Genomic DNA, 20,042 nt, shown 5'->3' on the forward strand with positions numbered 1-20,042 from the left:
GCGGCGCGCGCTAGGGTCCTGGGCTCTTGTCCCCTCCCCGGCGCCATGGCAACGGGCTCCCCGGCGCCCCCCGCCGGCTGTCGCGGATCCTAGAACCTGGGATGAGGGGTCGGGCTCCCGGTTGGAGCGGCCTCTGGGATTCCTCTGCCTCCTTGCTTTCCTTTATACATTCCGCGTATTTGTGCAGTGACCGCTCTGTTCCAAGCGCTGTTCCAAGTGCTCGGCAGACCAGGGAACACAGTTCTGTTCCCTGACCTCCTCTGTTCATAATCCAGTGGTCAAGACAGGAAAAAAAAAACGACTCACACTCATAAATGTTCACGTACAAACTGGTGGGTCCTTGCAAGGGTGTGGTAAATCTGGAAGGCCTCCTTGAGGAGGTCTTTCTTTCTGAAGGATGAGGAATCAGCTGAGGAGCACCTTCGAGACCAAGCCCAAGGTGGCAGGGTCTTGGCATTTTGCAGGAACAAAAAGGCCAGTGGGACGCTAGGGAGGGTTGTAACGTGGGAGGGGAGATCCAGGGACGGGCAGGGGCCCACCAAAGACTTGGTCAGCAGCTGCGGGGATTGGGAATTTATTATAAGGGTAGGAGGGAAGATGCTAGACAGTTTTAGGCAAGGCTACCCAATCTGATCCCATTTCAGTTTGCTGCAGATTCTTCTGGCTATCATATGGGGAGTGGATTTCTTTTTTTTTGAGACAGAGTCTTGCTCCGTTACCTAGGGTGGAGTGCAGTGGCACAATGTTGTTCACTGCAGTCGCGACTGCTTAGGCTCAAGTGATCTCCCACCTCAGCCTCTGAAGTAGCTGGGACTACAGCCATGCGCCACCACGCCCAGCTAATTTTTGTATTTTGAGGGGGCATAAATGGAGGTCTCAACCTGTTGCCCAGACTGGTCTCGAACTCCTCAGCTCGAGCAGTCCCCCTGCCTCGGCCTCCCAAAGTGCTTGGATTACAGGTGAGAGGCACTGTGTCTGTCCTTGGAGTGGATTTTGTAGGGGCAAGTGAGGAGCATACAGACGGAGGGTGGGGTGGTTGTACTATTCAGGTAAGAAAAGAGGGTAGGGGAGGAAAAAGTGGAAACCACGCAGGGCTGATGGGGTGTGGGGCAGGGGCTGTCAGCTGGGGTAGGCAAGTAGCCTCAGAATCCCTCTAGGCCTCTGCTTGTGAATAAATCCTCCCCAGCTTCTCCTGTCTTCCCGGGGAGCAAGGTCTCCCCTGGGTTCACATGCTGGACCCCACCAGGTCAGCTGGGCCCTCAGCTGAGACAGGGAGAAGGTGACAGCTGGCTGGGGGAACCCTGCAAATCAGCCCTACGTGAGCAGGTGTTCATTGCCCATGCCAAGACCAGGAACAGCTTGAGGGCCTCAGAGAGAGTGCTGGTGGGACAGACACACAAAGGCCCTTTGTTGCAGCCAGGGCAGCTTCCTGGAGGGATGCCTCAGAGGCTGACTGCTCCCTGAAGGGGCTGGAGTAGGGGCATCCCATCACAGAACTGGTGGCCCCAGCACCAGGAAGAACCACCGTGTGCCAGGGTTGAATGTGGCTTCTGAAGCCCGAACTATAAGGAAGCAGCCAGAGAGGTGGGGCACCTGGGCGAGCCTCTGCCCAGGCCATGTTTGCAGTAAGTCATGGCAAATCATGAATTGAGAGGTGGTTCTCAAAACAGCCCTCGTGACCACTTCCCTGACCACCACCCCCACCCACCAAATGCCAGTGACTGCACAGATGGGCCCTCTTTCTCCTACCCCAAGTCTCCTCACTGCAGGGGAACCCCTGGGGTGAGCCTGTGAGGTCTGCCCCTCCCCCAGCATGTACAGAAAAGCTCACAATAATTACGCATTTAACACACATTTCCTCCTTTATGAGTTGGGGACATTAAGAGACCTTTCCTCCAGCATTAGGATTAAGTCAGACAGAGCACTTAAAGCTGTAAGCACCGAGTCCTTGGTTCTGTACAGAAATCCTCAGGCCAGTTCAAAGACAGAGTTGCTGGGCGCACCCTGGCAGGGCAATTACCTCACAGTGTAGGGGAATCCAGAGAGGTGGGCAGGACAGGCAGTGCTTTGATTAGCCCTGCCTTCTCCTCCCTCCTCCTGTGGCCAGAGGCAGGCAGGAGGGCCCCAGGCAGCAGTCCCGCCTACCCTCCGCCCCTTCTTCAGTCTTGCACGCCTCCAGGGCTGGAAAGCTCATTCTTCTTCTTCCTCCCAGCAGCTCTGCCTGGAAGTCCCCCAATCGCTGTGCTCCTGCCCCCAGATCGTGGGCTTAGGGGACAGCAAGAAAGCTGCAAAGGACTCAGCTGGGGCGGCCCCACAAGGACCCCACAGGCTTGAGGCGTTGCCAGGATTCTATCCCAGGCGGTTTTCTGGGTCCCCCAGAGCCCTCTCAAGCACAGGGAGGCAGAAGGGTCCTCGCCCATTTCAGGAATCTGCAGCCTGGAGGCCACAGCCATGGCAGGACCCCGATACCCAGTTTCAGTGCAAGGGGCAGCCCTGGTGCAGATCAAGAGGCTCCAAGTAAGACCTGGCTGGGTCTCTAGTGGCCCCAAGGCATAGGAAGCAGGTGCCTGGACCAGCACCTCCAAGGCACTCCCAACTTTTTGTCCCCCAGACGTTTGCCTTCTCCGTGCGCTGGTCAGATGGCAGCGACACCTTCGTGCGCAGGAGTTGGGATGAATTCAGGCGGCTCAAGGTGAGTGACCCTGGGCCACCTTGATGCCGCGGTGGCAGCTTCCCCACCCTGCTGCCTCCCATCAGTGGACTCCCACTGGAGGCCCCTCGTTCCCGCTGAAGCTCCCAGCCCCTGCCATCGGGTGAGGGACCCCGCCCTCTCAAGGGTGCACAGTGGGCTCTGGAAGACCAATGCCCCGGTTCCCGCCCTCAGAAGACCCTCAAGGAGACTTTCCCGGTGGAGGCAGGCCTGCTGCGGAGATCTGACCGCGTTCTCCCAAAGCTTCTCGGTCAGGCCAGCCTGGGTACGGGGGCGGGGAAGGCGGTGGCTTGCCTGGGGGCGCCAGGGACTAGTAAAGCCCAAAGCGGAGTATCACAGTACGTTTTTGTGGTGCCTTAAGATGCACCACTGTTGGCACGCGTGGGGCGCACGAGCCGCGGCCTGGCGCGCCTGCAGCTGCTGGAAACCTATTCTCGGAGGCTGCTGGCGACCGCAGAGCGCGTGGCACGGAGCCCAGCGATCACTGGCTTCTTCGCACCACAACCCCTGGACCTGGAGCCCGCGCTGCCACCCGGCAGGTGCCTGACTCGCCCCAAACTCCTAGCCTGCAGCAGTGTTTGGAGCTGAGAGAGGTCCAGGGTGGTGGGGAACAGCCAGCGAATAGGGGCAGAGAGTGGGAGGCTGGCGGTCTTGCCGGGGTGGCGCCCCCAGTTTCACCCTCCCTATCCGCCTACCTCTCACTCTTACGGGCTGCCCTTCCCAGCCGGGTGATCCTGCCCACCCCAGAGGAGCCGCCTCTCTCTCGCGCTGCGGGCCGCCTCTCCATCCACAGTCTGGAGGCTCAGAGCCTGCGCTGCCTGCAGCCCTTCTGTACCCAGGACACGCGGGATCGACCTTTTCAGGCGCGGGCCCAGGAGAGCCTGGACGTGCTGCTGCGGCATCCCTCAGGTAGGGCCCGACAAGAACCCAGGGATTTGCCCCTCTGCTCCTGGACCCGAGGGAGCCTCGAGATTTGAGTCCCTGCCCGCTTCTTGCGCACAGGCTGGTGGCTGGTGGAGAACGAAGACCAGCAGACGGCCTGGTTTCCAGCGCCCTACCTAGAGGAGGTGGCCCCGGGCCAGGGCCGGGAGGGAGTCCCGTCCCTAGGGAGCAGCGGTATGCGCCTAACCCCACCCCTCACGCCACCACTACGGCTTGACCGTGAGGCAAGACTGGGCCAGAAGCACCGCGAACAGGGCGGCCCAGGAGCCCGTGCTTGGTCTCCGCACCTAGAGGAAGCTCCGAACCGGTTTTAGAGAGGCCCCGCCGTCAGCAGACTCGAGGAGAATGTGGAGAAGGGTGCGGGCGGGCCTTGGCATCTGTGGCCCCGCCGTGACTCCAAACACCCACTCCCACCAGGTCCCCAGTTCTGTGCTTCCCGCGCCTACGAGAGCAGCCGCGCAGATGAGCTGTCCGTGCCCGCGGGGGCGCGCGTGCGCGTGTTGGAAACGTCAGACCGCGGCTGGTGGCTGTGCAGGTACGCGGGAGAGGGCGTGGGCAGGGCAGGTTAGCCGAGGCGGGCGGGGCCCTAACCACACCCCGCCCCTCGCAGGTACGGCGACCGGGCGGGCCTACTCCCCGCGGTGCTACTGCGGCCGGAAGGGCTGGGCGCGCTCCTGAGCAGGACGGGGTTCCGTGGAGACAGCCCTGCGGGTGAGGCCTGGGGCTTCCCAGAACCCTCCCAGGCCACCGCCCCTCCCCCCACCGTGCCCACCCGACCTTCGCCGGGCGCCATCCAGAGCCGCTGCTGCACCGTCACACGCAGGGCCCTGGAGCGGCGCCCACGGCGCCAGGGCCCCTCTCGAGGATGCGTGGACCCTGTGCCGCACCCCACGACGGAGCAGTGAGCGCGAGGATCCCGATGAGGGGATGGACCGCGCCATCCCAGGGCTGGGGAGGAGCGGGGAGGGCGGATCTCCCTGGCCAGCAGGGATGGGAGGGGGCCATTTGCTGTTCCTCTCAGTAAAGCTTGTTCTGAATGACCCCCACTGTCTAAGCGTGCGGAGCAGCGGGCTGGATCTCTGCCAGGCCAGGGTGCGGGATGGGCGTGGCAGGGCCGAGACCATCAGCTCCAGTGCCCTTCTGGCTGGCTAGGTAGGGCGTTGGCCAGGGTGGGGGCTGGACTGGAGTCCAGAGAGACAGAGCCGGCTAGGAGAGCGGCCTTTATGGGTTTTCCAGGGGTTCAGGATGGACCGAGAGAGACCGCACCGGATAGGGGAGCGCGCCTTTCTGGGTTTCCCAGGGGGTGGGGGCGGCGGCCAGCACAGGCAGCTTCATGTTGTGCCACAGGAAGTCCAAGAAAGTGGCGGCCTGGAGGGTCCTGCTGAGCCGCTGAAAGTGCCGCTCTGGGGTTGGACAGAGGGAGGTCAGGCGGGTGGTCCACATGCCCAGCAAGATCCCCCAACCCCAGGCTGTGCCCACATACCAGTGTAGGGCAGCAGGGCCTCAAGCGCTGCCCGCACGCCTTCGTAGGCCAGCAGCTCCTCGGGGGCCTCGCGCCGCAGGAGCACACCCAGCACGGCCTGGGCCTCATGGCAGTGCCGCGAGTTGGTGTTCCACGTGACGCAGAAGCGCAGCAGGGCCTCTGTGGGCAACAGGACCCTCATCGTCTTGCCCAGCCAATCTGCCGTGACTCGCCCTTACCCACCGGGCCACCCACCCTGACCGGCCCCCAACCTTTCTGGTCACGCCGCAGTCGAAGCATGGTGGCTTCCAGCTTCTCGCAGGCCTCAGGGTCCCTCTGGATGGCTGTGGGAGAAGGGAAGGCTGAGCTGGGGAAAGCAGAACCCAGTGGTCCGAAGACCCAGCCCCTCGCCCCCGGGGTGAGCACTGACCCTGGATGACAGTCAGCACGGTGTGGGGCCGATCCAGGGAGATGGCCAGGCCCAGCGCCCGCAGGTACCGCTTCTCATGCAGCAGGTTGTCCAGCTCTTGCTGCCTGCGGGGAGGGGAGGAGAGGCCACTGAGGGCTGCTGGCTGGGGCTGCAGGCAGAGCCATTGGAGTCAGCAGGCAGCGAGCCTGGCACTCAGCCTCAGTTTCCCTACAGCACAGAGCAGGGCTGATGCAGGGAGGGGCGCCACTGCCCTGGCCTTACCTGACCACCTGCTCCTCTCGCCTGGCCTGCTCCTCTGCCTGCTCCGCCTCGGTCACATCCTGGGGTTAGACTGGGGTCAGATGGGGCCTCCACTCCACCCAACTCTTCCCTGCCCTTGGGGCCCACAACCTTCCAGAGGATGACTCGGGAGTCACTGGCCCCAGTGAGGGCGCGGTCGTCCAGCCGGTTGCAGTGCAGGCCCCAGACCTTGTCCTCGTGGGCATCCAGGGTCCGCACACACTCATTGTTCTTGATGGTCCAGAGCTTCACGAGGCCATCTGAGCCGCTGGGTTTGGGGTGGGGAGAGGCTCAGCATCAGGCAGGTCCCCCTGCCACTCCCCACTCCATCACTGCCCCGCCCCAGCCCACTCACCTGGACAGCAGCTGCGTGCCACGGCTCACAAAGGCCACCTTCAGCACAGAAGCATCGTGCCCCTCGAATGTCTGCAAGGTGGAGGGAGGGCATGAGATGTCACCAGGGCGGGAGGTGGGGAGGGCCTGGAACACTGCTTACCTTGAGACAGCTGAAGTCCTGGAGCGCCCAGAGCTTGATGGTGCCATCTGCTGAGGCCGTGGCCAGCACCTGGTCCATGGGAGAGAACTGGACACACCAGAGGCCACGCCGGTGGCCTGAGAAGACACCCAGCAGCTGGCACTGCGGCAGGGCCCAGAGCTTGGCTGTGCGGTCCTGTGAGCCTGTGGCCAGGAGCTTGTCGTTGGGGGCAATAGCCACGCTGTTGATGTCCTGGCAATGGGAGAAGGTGGTGGCTCAGCAACCCCCCATCTTCCCCCAGCAAGGGCTCGGCCACACCCCCACCGCAGTGGCTATGGAGTCACCTTATCATGGCAGCGCTGAGTGGTCTGGGCCTGCAGGAGGATGGGGCTGTTGTCTGGGGCTGTGTTCTTGGACAGCAAGGCTTTGGGAAGAGGCCACAGCTTCACAGTGCAGTCCTGGCTGCCTGTCACCAGGAAGGACTCCTTCAGCCTGTGACCCAACAGGAGAGGAAGAGACACAGCTGAGCCCCGGCCAGCCCTGATGGCCAGCTCCCCATGGGGCCAGCCTGGGAGCCCACGGTCCAGACCACGGGGCCTGTCCCAGCATGCGGGTTGGCCTGGGTCACCCCCAGGCACCTGTAGGATCAAGCCCTGTCTATACTGTCCACCCGCAGCACCGGGTGGCTCAGCCCCAGCCACAGGACCCTGGGCCTACATGCAGGGGTCACCTCTCCACCTGGGCCTCGTGTAGGGTCATTCTCTCTGTCTAATGCCCTTCCCTCTTTAACCACTTCGCCGGGGCTACTTCTGAGGACTGCCTCCGAGGCACCCAGGGACTCTCCTGTCCTGTTCTGTTCCACATCTCTGGGCTGGAGCCTCAGAGCAAGCCAAAGCTGCCGCTGCCTCCCCAGCTCCCTGAGCGGCAGTCTCTGTTGACAGGCCTAGGCCTCCACCTCCCTGACACCCCTGGGCCCAGCCCCAACTCACTACCTAGAGCAGCAGACGGTGCCCACGCTGTGTGTGTGACCGGCACCCTGAGCCACGCAGATCACCTGGCCAGCCTTGTTCATTCTCCAGATGCAGACGCTCTGATCCTGGGGACAGGGAGTTGAGGAGAGAGGCTGGTCTGTGGGCCTACTGTGTGGCCTCCTTGCCTGATGCCCCTGCCCCTACCTCTCAGGGTGCCTCACCTTGGCACAGCTGGCGAAGAGCCACCCCTTCCGGAACACATCCAGGGCCAGAACGATATCTGAGATGTTGTGGGGAGGTATAGGTCACACAACAAGACGGGGGAAGGGAAGCAAGCAACGGACACAGGCGGCTCCCAGGGTGTCAGGTGGGCTGACCCCACTCACCCGTGTGGCCATGGAGGATCTGGCAGGCTGATGTCTGCAGCTCAAACACTTTCAGGCAGGGGCTATTGGAGGCCACGACAACATGGGAGTCCTCGGGCCCAAGAAACCGGACATCCAAAACCTCCTCACTGTAGCCAGCGAACTGCGGGGTGGCAGGGGGCAGATGTGAGCCAGGACCTGTGCAAGAGGAGGGCTGGTGCCCGCAGCCTCCAGACTGAGCAAGGGCAGGTGTGCACCTGTTTCTGCAGCTGCAGGGAGCGAGCCTCGTAGAGCAACAGGTTGTGGTCGGCAGTGGCGCTGAGGACCAGGCCGGCGGTGCGTGCCAGGGTGCAGTGGGTCAGCTCCCGCCCAGGGCCCGGTGGCCGGGCCTGCGTGTACACACACTGCCCGGAAGCTGCCTCCCACACACGCAGAGTGCCTGTGTGGGTGGGGACAGGGCTGCTGAGACTCTCAGGTCCACAGGCCTTCCCCAGCCCCTACCGCCCGTGTCCGGGCCCAACACACCTTGGTCGCCAGCTGTCAGAAAGTACAGGCCTGGGGACTTCACACCCAGCTGGGACACCGGCTCCTCTGGCAACAGCACAGCGGCCTCCACGCTCTGGAAACGAACTGGGTCACACGCTGCTGTCATGCCCCGTCCCCACCCAACTCAACCAGCCGTGGCCTCCAGGCATCCCCACCTCAAACACAGGCACGGTCCTCGTGGCCTGGCAGCTCTGAAGGTCCCAGATAATACAGATCTTGTCACGGCCGGAGCTGCAGGAGCAACAGCAACCTCAGGTAAGGTCTTAGCCTCAGCCCCCACTTTCCAAGCCTCCCCCTCCTACCAGGGCCCACTGCTGACCTGAGCATGGTGTGGCCGTCGGCGCTGAAGGCCAGTGAGGTGACGGCGCTGTAGTGGGCAGTCAGCACAGCCAGGCATGACCGGTCCTGCAGTGACCACACGCGGATGGCGGCATCCGCAGCCGAGGAGAAGAGCAGCAGGCGTGTAGGGTCCGGGTGGAAGGCCACAAGGCTGCGGGCGGATGGGACAGGATGGGTGAGCTGTGCAGCCTGGGCGGTGCCTCTGCCCTCCCCCTCCACCCTCCAACTCACTGCACGACACCAGGCGAGCCTCGGAAGTGGTGTGTCCCGTAGTGCCGCACGATGTCCCAGATGCGCACGGCCCCATCACAGCCACCTGCGGGAAAGCAAGGTGAGGGGGTGGAATGCCCAACGCCCCTGCATCTGTGCCTACTACCCACCTGCACAGCAGGGCCCTACCTGTGGCTAGCAGAGTGGAGGTGGGGTCAAAGGCCATGGTGGCCACGGGGGCTGTGTGTATCGCCTTCCACAGGCGGGTAACGCTGCCCTCTCGCCAGGCCCACTGAGCCAGCAGCAGTGCCCGGCTGGCTGTCACCAGCACCTGGGGGAGGGTACAGGTCACCAGAGGGGCAGCAATACCCTGCTCACATCTTTCTGGACTCAGTCTGGGAGGGAGGCGCTGGAGCGGTCCTCTCCAGGCCCCGCCACACATACCTCGTCATCAGGGCTGAGGTCAAAGGCAGTGATGTCCTCCTGGTCCTCCTAGGAGAAAGAGTGGTGTGCAGAGCCCGGTGTGAGTGGGCTGCCCTCTCCACTTGCCCCTCACCCACCCAGGCTGCCCTCACCTGCTCCAGACTCTGCAGCACGGCCCCCGAGGCCACTTCCAGAATGTTGACTCTGGTGCCACAGACGCAGAAGAGGTGCTGGCCAGTCTGGTCCAGCTGGGGACAGAGAGGTCTCAGCCAGGCAACATTCGGCACCCACCGTGGCCTCTGGCTGCCCGCCCCCCTGCCCTTCCCCAGGCTGGTACCTGTGCTTTTCCGCCCTTGTAGAAAGGTTCAATTTTGCGCTCCACAGCATAGCTGGAAGGAGAGCAGGGGTGAATGAGCACCACCCACCCCCTCAGTCCCCAGGGCCCAGCCCTGTGCTGGGTGCTCCTCTCGAGGTGACCCCAATGGCCCCTGCCCTTGAGTTTCTGGGCAACAGCAGGGACAGGGCATGGGGTGGAACCAGCAGTACTGCAGGGGGCTGTAGCTACCCCCGTCACTGAGAAGTAGAGACCCGGAGCTGGCTGGTGATCCCTGAGGCCGTAGGCGGTGGGCCTGTGTCAGGTGGAGTCAGCCCAACAGCCCAGGGCTCCCAGGGATTCCCCAGTGAGAGCCAGGGGGGTCCTTGGGGACACCCCTGCCGGCGGTGGGTGGCCAGGCCTGGGTAGCCAGCCCAGAGCACATCCTCCCAGTGTCTTCATCCCTGAGGTCTGGCATACCTCTTCCCCTCCCTGACTCCTCCCTCCATCCCCAGGCTTGCCCAGAGCCCGGGGCCCACGAGCAGTTGTCATTTCTGTGACCTCACTCGTGCCCCTCCTCCTTCCTTCTCCACTGCCTCCACCTGGTCCAGGCCATCGCAGGATCTGGTCAGCCACTCTGGCCTCTTCACTGGGTCCCTACCTACCTCTTTTTATTTATTTATTTATTTTTTGAGACGCAGTCTCAATCTGTTGCCCAGGCTGGAGTGCAGTGGTGCAATCTCAGTTCACTGCAAGCTCCACCTCTCGGGTTCACGCCATTCTCCTGCCTCAGCCTCCTGAGTAGCTGGGACTATGGGCGCCCGCCACCGCGCCCGGCTATTTTTAGTAGAGACAGGATTTCACCGTGGTCTCAATCTCCTGACCTCGTGATCCGCCCCGCTTCGGCCTCCCAAAGTGCTGGGATTACAGGCGTGAGCCACGGCGCCCGGCCTCCCCTACCTACCTCTTAACCTTGCTGCCAGGTACCTTTCAGAACGTAACTGAAGATGTCACTGCCCTGTGTCAGCTCCTCCCTTCTGCCCACATACCTCCCAGACCTTGCCCAGAAGAGCTTCTGCCACCCTTGCCTCTGCTTTCTCTCCCTCTCATGGCCCACGGTGCACCCCACTGCTCCTGTCCCAGCCTCTGGGACGGGTTCCCTGTATGCGGCCTGGGCTTCTCTTCCCAGATGTCAAGGCCTGGCTCACTGCGCTTCTGGAAGCCTGACTGCCAGAACGAAAGCAGCCCCTCCGCCCCCGCGCCCAGTTGACCCTCCCACAGCGGTGCTGCCAGCCTGGGACCTTCCTTTACCAGTGCTTGGCACAACCAAAGCCCCACAGCCGCCAGTGGAAACGATAATCCCATGAGGCTGCGCTGCCAGGGCGGGGGCACCAGCCCTGCTGTTCCGCAAAGGTTTGGGGAGTGATGGGGCACAGCACTCAGGGCCTCCTGGGCTTCTGCGGACCCGCCCCTCTTCTGCATTCTCCCTGCTCCCTGGAGAAGAGGGATCGCGGGTGAAAGGTCCCCAGGCCGACTGCTCAGAGGTGGTTCTCCGCCTCCCGCCGCCTCCCGGGACCAGCCCCGACCTAGGCTCAGCCCTCTCCTCCCCTCATCGGGACTTCTGGTCCCCACTCCACCCCATAGCCGGCTTCCCGATGAGCCCACGCTGCTGCTCCCGGCGGCCGGGCTCCGGTCGCCGTCCTCCCCGAGAGCAGTCGGGGCCGGCTCTCCCGCCTGGTATCACCGCAGCCGCCGCGACCCCGCGGGCCGGCGCACACATAGCCTCTCGCCTCCATGGACCCCAATGCGTGCCCACTCCACGCGCGCCTCCGCTATGCCGGCTGCGAACCCAGCTCCCTCCCCGAGCGGCCCCAGCGCTCCGGGCTCACTTGGCCTTGAAGCGGCCCACTCCGGCCGCGGTCTCTGCCATGTTGCCGCCGCCGCCGCTCCAGCTGAAACCTGCTAGGGTCCCGGCAGCCACCGCCGCGTGAGGGAGGTTAGCACCGAGCTCTTCACAGAACTCCACACTCCCGGCGCGCTGCGATGGCGTCACCGCGGGCGACCACTGTGACGTCCCCGCCGGCGCCGCGCGCTTGGCGCCATCCTTGCTTCGGGCAGTGGCGGCTGCATCGGGAAGCGGAAGCGGGCGGAGACGTTTCCGGCCTGGAGGAAGGGCTGTGAGCCGTGAGAGTGCTTCGCGGGCCAGTGGGGGTAGATCGACGGGTGTGGCATCGCTGGTGGCTTGGTTCTTTGATACCAGTATAAAAAGGCATTCGTAGCCAGCGTTTACTCCTGCTTTTCGGCGTTCTTGGATTTGGGGGCACCAGCTGTGGGGTGCGGTCCGTGCGTAGAGCCGTCAACCTGACCCTGCCCCTGGGCTCCCAGTGTGGCTCTTGATAACGTAGGTAAATGAATAAACCGGGTAATCTCACAGGCATTCATGTATTGAGCACCTTCTGTGTGCAAAGCACTGTAATCGGCACTTGGCAGATACCAGAGAAGAAACAGAACGGGCGAGGAGTGATAGTTGCTGAGCGCGGTGGAAAAAAGAGGAGGGCCGGGCGCGGTGGCTCACGCCTGTAATCCCAGCACTTTGGGAGGCCGAGGCGGGTGGATCACCTGAGGTCGGAAGTTCGAGACCAGCATGACCAACGTGGAGAAACCCCGTCTCTACAAAAATAGAAAAAAAAAATTAGCTGGGCGTGGTGGCACATGCCTGTAATCCCAGCTACTTCGGAGGCTGAGACAGGAGAATCGCTTGAACCCCGGAGGCGGAGGCTGCAGTGAACTGAGATTGTGCCACTGCACTCCAGCCTGGGTGACAGTGTGAGACTCCGTCTTAGAAAAAAAAAAGAAAAGAAAAAACAGAAGGAAGGGAGCGGAAGGGAGGAAGGAGGAGGCTGTATCGAGAAGGTGACGCCTGAGCAGACACAAGTTCGCGAAGCAGGGAGCCCTGTGGAACGAATGGTGTTGAGAACGGCCAGGGCACAGGCCCGGGACTGGGGGTACCAAGCGTTGAGTAGCAACAAGCCGGGTGGCTGCAGGGAGTGGGTGCAGAGGGCAGAGGGCATGCAGTTGCCTGTGCGCCGTGGCGAGGAGTTGGCTTTTACTCTGAGTTCAAGGTTTTGAGCCGTTTGTGCTACTAGCTCTGAAGCTCGTAGAAAGTAACAGCCAGGCCAGGCGCGATGGCTCACGCCTGTAATCCTAGCACTTTGGGTGGCCGAGGCCGGTGGATCATGAGGTCAGGAGTTCGAGACCAGCCTGGCCAGCATGGTGAAACCCCGTCTCTGCTAAAAATACAAAAATTAGCCTGGCGTGGTGGCAGGCGCCTGTAATCCCAGCTACTCGGGAGGCTGAGGTAGGAGAATTGCTTGAACCCGGAAGGCGGAGGTTGCAGGGAGCCGAGATCGCAATGTCACTGCACTCCATCCTGGGTGATAGAGCAAGAATGTCTCAGAAAAAAAAAGGAACTGGGCCAGTCTGGGCATCATGGCAAGACCCCGTCTCCCCACACACCCACACACACACACACACGGAAAATTTAGTAGGGGTGGTGGTGTGAATGTGGTCCCAGCTACTCTGGAGGCTGAGGTGAGAGGGCTGCTTGAGCCTGGGAGGCTGAGTTTGTAGTGAGCTGTGATCAGGCCTCTGCATTCCAGCCTGGGCAACAGAGATCCTATCTCAAAAAATAGAAAAGAAAAAAAATGAAAAGCAAGCCTTCCTTCCTTCCCCCCCTCCCTCCCTCCCTCCCTCCTTCCTTCCTTCCTTCCTTCCTTCTTTTCCCTCTCGGGCCCAGGCTGCAATCTACTCGGCTTGCTGCTGCCCGCGCCGCGGACTGCCTAGCCGGCGCGCGCCACCGCTGCCTACCTTTTCTCCTTTCGCTGCAGGCACGCGTTCGCCATCTTGGGCACGCTGGTCGCCAGCTCCTCACGCCGAGTGCTCTGCCCGCCTCAGCCTCCTGAGCTACTGGAACTACAGACGGAGTCTCGCTCACCCAGTGCTCGGTGTTGCTCAGGCTGGAGTGCGGTGGCGTGGTCTGGCCTCGTGGCAGCCTCCGCCCCCCAGCCGCCTGCCTTGGCCTACCAGGGTGCTGAGATTGCAGCCCCTGCCCGGCCGCCGCCCCATCTGGGAGGTGGGGAGCGCCTCTGCCCGGCCGCCCCGTCTGGGAAGTGAGGAGCGCCTCTGCCCGGCCACCCACCGTCTGGGAAGTGAGGAGCGCCTCTGCCCGGCCGCCCACCGTCTGGGAAGTGAGGAGCGCCTCTGCCCGGCCGCCCACCGTCTGGGAAGTGAGGAGCGCCTCTGCCCGGCCGCCCACCGTCTGGGAAGTGAGGAGCGCCTCTGCCCGGCCGCCCACCGTCTGGGAAGTGAGGAGCGCCTCTGCCCGGCCGCCCACCGTCTGGGAGGTGAGGAGCGCCTCTGCCCGGCCTCCCATCGTCTGGGAGGTGAGGAGCGCCTCTGTCCGGCCGCCCCGTCCCGGAGGAAGTGAGGAGCGCCTCTGCCCGGCCGCCCCGTCCGGGAAGAAGTGAGGAGCGCCTCTGCCCGGCCGCCCCGTCCGGGAAGAAGTGAGGAGCGCCTCTGCCCGGCCGCCCCGTCCGGGAAGAAGTGAGGAGCGCCTCTGCCCGGCCGCCCCGTCCGGGAAGAAGTGAGGAGCGCCTCTGCCCGGCCGCCCCGTCCGGGAAGAAGTGAGGAGCGCCTCTGCCCGGCCGCCCCGTCCGGGAAGAAGTGAGGAGCGCCTCTGCCCGGCCGCCCCGTCCGGGAAGAAGTGAGGAGCGCCTCTGCCCGGCCACCCATCGTCTGGGAAGTGAGGAGCGCCTCTGCCCGGCCACCCATCGTCTGGGAAGTGAGGAGCGCCTCTGCCCGGCCACCTATCGTCTGGGAAGAAGTGAGGAGCGTCTCTGCCTGGCCGCTCCGTCTGGGAAGTGAGGAGCTCCTCTGCCCGGCCGCCCTGTGTCTGGGTAGAAGTGAGGAGCTCCTCTGCCTGGCCGCTCCGTATGGGAGGTCTACCACGGAGGCCAGAAGCAATGTGGGGGCTGGACGTGGTGGCTCACGCCTGTGGTCCCGGCACTCTGGGGGGCGAGGCGGGTTGATCACTTCGGGCTAGGAGTTCGAGACCAGTCTGGCCAACTTGGCGAAACATGAAGAATACAACAGACAAACCAACCAACCAACTCAGTGACAACAAAACAGGTCTACCCTGGAGTCATACTCTAAGTTTTTCTATTTTCTTCCCTTTCTGATTCTTTATCCCACTTTCTTTTTCTTCCTCTTCCTTCTCCCTCTTCTTTGTCAAATAGAGGATTGAGTTATTATCACTGATCCATATAAAGTCCCTCTCTCATTTATTTTAACTCCCACCCCCCATTTCTATTCCCCGACTTCCCATGTGCAACCTTCCTAATATGTTTGATATGCATCTTTTTGTTTGTATGTATTTTTAGAAAATGTTTATTGTTTTTGTATGCAAAAAATAATAAAAAAATAAATAAATAAATAAATAAAAAGAATTGTGCTTGAAAAAAAAAAAAGAAAAAAATGAAAAAACGAAAGTAACTGGGAAGGAGAACTGAGAAGTATGATCAGGGAAAAGCTCTGAGAGGAGAGATATTTGAGGCAAAGAAAGTAGGCCATTGTGGTGGCTCACATCTGTGATCCCAACATTTTGGGGGGCAGAGGCAGGAGGATCACTTGAGCCCAGAAGTTTGAGACCAGTGCGGATAACAGAGTGAGACCTCGTCTCTAAAATAAACACAAAAATTAGCCGGCAGTCGTGATGCATGCCTGTAGTCCCAGCTACTCAGGAGGCTGAGGTGGGAGGATTGCTTGAGCCCAGGGAGGTTGAGGCTGCAGTGAGCCGTAATAACGTCACTGCACTCCAGTCTCGGTGCCAGAGCAAGACCCAGTCTCAAAAAAGAAGAAAAGGCTATTCTGTCTATGGAGTAGCCATTCTTGTATTCCCTTTATTTATTTATTTATTTTTGAGACGGGACTCTCGCTCTGTTGCCCAGGCTGGAATGCAGTGGCGTGATCTCTGCTCACTGCAAGCTCCGCCTCCCAGGTTCACACCATTCTCCTGCCTCAGCCTCGAGAGTAGCTGGGACTACAGGCGCCTGCCACCATGCCTGGCTAATTTTTTGTATTTTTAGTAAAGACGGGATTTCACCGTGTTAGCCGGGATGGTCTTGATCTCCTGACCTCATGATCCGCCTGCCTCGGACTCCCAAAGTGCTGGGATTATAGGCGGGAGCCACCGCGCCTGGCCTATTTATTTATTTTTATGAGACGGAGTCTCACTCTTGTCGCCCAGGCTAGAGTGAAGTGGTGTGATCTTGGCTCACTGCAACCTCCACCTCCCGGGTTCACACCATTCTCCTGCCTCAGCCTCCCGAGTAGCTGGGACTACAGGCGCCCGCCACTGCCCCCAGCTAATTTTTGTATTTTTAGTAGAGACGGGGTTTTGCCATGTTGGTCAGGTTGGTCTCAATCTCCTGACCTCGTGATCCGCCCACCTCAGCCTCCCAAAGTGCTGGGATTACAGGTGTGAGCCACCAGCACCCGGGCTCCTTCCTTTAAAAAAGAAAAGATGAAAGAGAGCAGGCAAATGCCTGGAGAGGGCGGCAGGGATGCACCGGTGACAGTTGTGAGGGCCGCAGGCACAGAGGCAGGCAGGCCTGGGCTCCGCTTTTATTTACCTATTTACAAGGTACGTTGGCCCTGGGCTCCCCCACCACCTCAGCCCCCACGTTGCCTTCGGGGGCGGCTTCGGCCTCCTGTGGGGCGCCCTCCAGCAGAGCGGTGTCCTCCTCCAGGAAGTTGCTGAGCTCCGCCAGCTCTCTGTGAACGACGCTGGTGGCTTGGTGCAGCCAGCGCACGCGCCGCAGGAGGCACAGCATCAGGGTCCGATTGCGCTCCTGGCGCGTGCTCCAGGCATTGTGCAGCTCCTGGTAGCAGTTGTGGCGAGCGCGCTCGGCTGGGTCCAGGGTGGCCCCACGGCCCAGGGGGCAGCGCTGCTGGGACCCTTGCTGGCAATGCTGCCGGTGCTCTGCCAGGGTCCCACGCGGCACCTGCGAGGTGCAGCCCTCGTTGGGGCAGGCCATTAGCTCAAAGGGGCATGAGTCCTGGTGCCCCTTGCGATGGGCCAGGGGGCACGTCACTATGCAGCCAGCGTCGGCGTTCTTGCACTGAGGGTGAAGGAGAACGTGTGAAGAAACCGGGTAGGACACCCACGGAATCCCCTACCCCTGGCTTTCCATTCACCAGGAACCAGGGAACCAGGAGCCTCCCACGCTTTTCTGACTGCGGTGAGTTGGTGGAGAGAACACTGGGGCAAATGCCTGGAAGTGGGAAGAAGCTAGAAGTTCCAGGGGAGGGGGTGAGGCCTGAGTCTTGGAGAACTGGAAGGTACACAGTTGGGTTGGTCTGGTGAATGGTATGGATGCCAGGCTTTCCTTTTTAACTTCAGTTTGCCCATCTGTAAAACTAGCAGACTAGAGAGTAGTGGCCGGCACACCAGGCAGTTGATCCTCTCAAAATCCTCTATGATCTCCATTTTACAGCTGAGACCCCAGGGGCTCAGAAAAGTTAGGTGACTTGCTTAAAGTCACACAGCAACTAAGCAGTAGAGCCACAATTCAAACTCAGCTATGTCTGGTCGTCCCAAGGCTGCACTTGTTTCTCTCTGAAGATGGGACTCTCCTGCCCTCTCTCCTGGCCCTGCCCCACCCCTACAAGGGTGAGAAGGGTTGAGGGTCGGGGGAGTGGGTACTTTGAGCTACCTTGACTTCCAGACGGCCAATGGTTTTCCGGAGTTTATTCATGTGGACGATCTTTTTCCTTTTCACCTCTTTCCTACAGCACGGACAGGTCTTTTGTCTGGAAGGAGGCATGAGTAGGGGTGAGTGTTAGGAGTGGGAAGGGAGCCCTGGTCAAGCCCTCACTCGGTGACCCAGGTGGTCCCTTCATCAGCTGGAGGAGGCATTAGGGCATATTACAGGGTGCTCTCAGCTCTGAGGCTGGGGCCAGGGTCTACTGAGGGTACACACATTTTAGTTTAGGGAGATTTGGTGGCTGACTCTTTTGACTGACCTTCCCCTCTGTTCTGGGCCACAGCAATGGCCCCCAGTCTCACTCCTGCCCTCCCAGCCCCTTGGGTACCCGGTGGCACCTGGCTAGCCACTGGAGGATGCACTTTTTGCAGAAGATGTGGCTGCATGGCAACCTTGCTGGCCTCTTGAGAACCCCATGGCAGACGGAGCACACGAAGTTGCTGTCAGGAGGGCTGGCGAAGAGGTTGAGATCATACCCGCCGCTCTGCAAAGGCCAGGTGTCAGGACCTGTCAGGGACAGTGATCCAGTCCCTGGTCCACACACCCAGCAAGAGAGCCCAGCAAGAGAGCCCAGCAAGCTTTGGGCGGGGAGGTGGGCCACAGAACTTCAAGTAGAGGGGCTGGCTCAGCACCCACTTTGAGGGGGCAGCTGTGGGGGTTAGGGCCCCCCACCCCAGGACCACTAATCCCTGGCTGGAGACAGGGGCCTTAGCCTGGAATTAGACCTAGCCAGAGCCTTCCAGAAGGTTTCCTTGTACCACATGGGGGTCTGCAACCCATTGCCCACACTTTCCGAGTGGAGTGGGGTCGATCCCTGGACAACTGGGCAGGTTTCTGGAGTTGGGCACACATCTCAGGGCTGGACGCAAGAGGGCCCCAGGCTCACCATGATCTGTGTGTAGACAGCAGCTCCACAGGCCCCCAGAGCTCAGGAGCCTGCATTTCACAGTGGGTGTGGGCTGACATCACAATAGCACTGTCCAGCTGAAGCCAATCACAACCCTGGTTCAGGACCCAGAGACCATACAGCCCAGCCCTTGACCCCTTCTCTGAAGGATCACAGGTAGCCGGGTGCGGTGGCTCACACCTCTAATCCCAGCAGTTTGGGAGGCCAAGGCAGGAGGATCACTTGAGCCCAGGAGACCAGCCTGGGCAACTCAGTGAGAACCCACCTCTTAAAAAAAAAAAAAAAAAAGCCACAGGGCTAGGTGCCTGTAAGCCTAACACTTTGGGAGGCCGAGGCGGGCAGATCACTTGAAGTCAGGAGTTCGAACCAGCCTGGCCAACATGGTGAAACCCCATCGCTACAAAAAATACAAGAAAATTAGCCAAGTGTGGTGGCAGGTGCTTGTAGTCCCTGCTACTTGGGAGGCTGAGGCAGAATTGCTTGAACCCGGGAGGCAGAAGTTGTAGTAAGCTGATGGTGCCACTGCACTCCAGCCTGGGTGACAGCGAGACTCCGTCTCAAAAAAAAAAAAAAAAAAAGGGCAGCTCCTGAGCTGAGATAAGTCTACGAAGCGCCCGGGGCTTGAACGTGGCTGACAGCGTTTCCCCAGAAGCACTGGGTCAGAACCAAGCTTCATGGAGCTGTTTCCCCCAGGCCAGGGCTTCAGTGGGATCACAGGGATTGCCACCCTCTTCTCTCCAACAGTGCGGCCCAGGTGGCTGGAGCTCCTAAGGCTTAGGGGCTTTAGGCATTGACCCACTGGGGGTCTTCACTTAGGATCTGATACTCAGGTGCTTGCTCCACGGCAGTGGAGCAGAGCAGGGGGCCCAGCCTCCCAAACCAGGTGTCTGATCCACTCCAGCCTAGCGGCACGGGGGCTGAGTTCATCTAGGCCTAGCTGGTCAAATCCTTTAGAATCTCACCTGGTCTCACAAGGAAGCCACTGGAAGCCTCTGAGCTTCCCATCCTTGCTAGTGCTCTGCTGGCCCCACCTGGCGCCCAGGGCACTTTACCTGCCAGTGTAGTTCACCTGAGGCGCGCATGGCATGGCCACAAGACTGTTCCCAATCTGGCTCCGCCACTTAAGAGGCGTCGGACTTGGGATAGCCAGGAAAGAAGAGGAGGCATCTCGCTAGGGTTCTCCCCGCCACAGCGTGAGCAGATGCTGATAGGCGGGTCGGGGCCCCAAGAACACCCGCACGCAGTGAGTTAGACAAACAGCTTTATTTGAAAGACGGGGGACAGCCAAGTTACCCCGACCCCGCGGTCCTGACGACGTCGGTCTCAGGCGTGGGAGGACCAGTGTCCTGCGGAGAAAAAACAGGGTTAGGAGTATGCAGTCGGGGTCAGGAGTCAGGGGCCAGACTTCGAGAGCGGCCGCACCCGGGGGGAGGCCGCGGCGCCTGTCGGGGCCTGGGTTTCACCGCCGCACATGGGGCAGCGCGCGGTGAGCTGAGGCCCCCGGAGGCTCTGGGCGCCGAATCTCACCCGCGGCCACGTCCAAAGCCGGGGGTGATTTTCAACCAACGCCGGTCTCGAAGACCACCGGCGGGATGCCAGTGGTCAACGCGGCAAGACTTACCTGAGTGAAAAGGAGAGCGCAGCGGAGGCGCGGGAATTTATAGCCGCTCTTCCGGTGACGTAGACTTCCGAGCCGCGGCTGGGGACGGAGGCGCCGGCGTTTATAGTCGCTTTTCGGGTGACGTAGATTCCCGGGCCGCGGCTGGGACCGGACGGACAAGAGCACTCAGAGCCCGGGGCACCGCGGAGCCAATCACAGGTTGTCTTATAGGAGCTCGGCGCGCTCC

The 20,042-nt window shown here is 61.3% G+C and overlaps 3 protein-coding genes, 1 long non-coding RNA gene and 1 other non-coding gene across 10 annotated transcripts; 2 read left to right on the forward strand and 3 right to left on the reverse strand.

Moving 5' to 3' along the window:
• The first annotated feature begins 540 nt into the window (after positions 1-540).
• Positions 541-4,693, forward strand: NOXO1 (NADPH oxidase organizer 1). Of its 5 annotated transcripts, XM_063618441.1 has the most exons (9): positions 541-959; positions 2,216-2,517; positions 2,612-2,692; positions 2,888-2,960; positions 3,072-3,249; positions 3,435-3,619; positions 3,713-3,826; positions 4,070-4,187; positions 4,263-4,693. In XM_063618441.1, exons 2-9 carry the CDS (start codon positions 2,452-2,454, stop codon positions 4,555-4,557), a joined length of 1,110 nt encoding a protein of 369 aa, XP_063474511.1. In that variant the 5' UTR covers positions 541-959; positions 2,216-2,451; the 3' UTR covers positions 4,558-4,693. The 5 variants fall into 5 exon arrangements, with proteins under 5 accessions (XP_063474511.1, XP_055097308.1, XP_055097307.1 ...); XM_055241333.2 differs by lacking the exon at positions 541-959 and having other exon boundaries at positions 1,138-2,517; positions 2,885-2,960; positions 4,263-4,692; XM_055241332.2 differs by lacking the exon at positions 541-959 and having other exon boundaries at positions 1,138-2,517; positions 2,888-2,975; positions 4,263-4,692.
• A 166-nt stretch (positions 4,694-4,859) lies between these two features.
• Positions 4,860-11,604, reverse strand: TBL3 (transducin beta like 3). The gene is made up of 22 exons (XM_055241330.2): positions 11,355-11,604; positions 9,490-9,541; positions 9,305-9,400; positions 9,174-9,221; positions 8,919-9,060; positions 8,751-8,835; positions 8,500-8,670; positions 8,336-8,411; positions 8,160-8,253; positions 7,892-8,073; positions 7,656-7,797; positions 7,491-7,549; positions 7,291-7,394; positions 6,643-6,790; positions 6,320-6,550; positions 6,179-6,249; positions 5,935-6,091; positions 5,806-5,864; positions 5,545-5,648; positions 5,387-5,458; positions 5,136-5,294; positions 4,860-5,055 (listed from the first exon to the last, which is right to left on the reverse strand). The coding sequence occupies exons 1-22, from the start codon at positions 11,393-11,395 to the stop codon at positions 4,874-4,876; spliced, it is 2,475 nt and encodes an 824-aa protein (XP_055097305.1). The 5' UTR covers positions 11,396-11,604; the 3' UTR covers positions 4,860-4,873.
• Positions 11,567-14,876, forward strand: LOC134732530 (uncharacterized). The gene is made up of 2 exons (XR_010115830.1): positions 11,567-11,870; positions 13,353-14,876. It is a non-coding gene; the product is annotated as an uncharacterized lncRNA (long non-coding RNA).
• A 1,218-nt stretch (positions 14,877-16,094) lies between these two features.
• On the reverse strand, positions 16,095-19,951 carry RNF151 (ring finger protein 151). Of its 2 annotated transcripts, none has more exons than XM_055241924.2 (5): positions 19,817-19,951; positions 19,248-19,541; positions 17,627-17,772; positions 17,238-17,334; positions 16,095-16,643 (listed from the first exon to the last, which is right to left on the reverse strand). In XM_055241924.2, the coding sequence occupies exons 2-5, from the start codon at positions 19,275-19,277 to the stop codon at positions 16,155-16,157; spliced, it is 762 nt and encodes a 253-aa protein (XP_055097899.1). In that variant the 5' UTR covers positions 19,278-19,541; positions 19,817-19,951; the 3' UTR covers positions 16,095-16,154. The 2 variants fall into 2 exon arrangements, with proteins under 2 accessions (XP_055097899.1, XP_055097900.1); XM_055241925.2 differs by having other exon boundaries at positions 18,175-19,541.
• LOC129463372 (small nucleolar RNA ACA64) lies at positions 19,636-19,762 on the reverse strand. Its single transcript, XR_008651149.1, has one exon. It is a non-coding gene; the product is annotated as a small nucleolar RNA ACA64 (small nucleolar RNA).
• Positions 19,952-20,042: the final 91 nt, after the last annotated feature.

Source organism: Symphalangus syndactylus, chromosome 14, assembly GCF_028878055.3.
Source record: "Symphalangus syndactylus isolate Jambi chromosome 14, NHGRI_mSymSyn1-v2.1_pri, whole genome shotgun sequence".
NCBI classification, from domain to species: Eukaryota; Metazoa; Chordata; class Mammalia; order Primates; family Hylobatidae; genus Symphalangus; species Symphalangus syndactylus.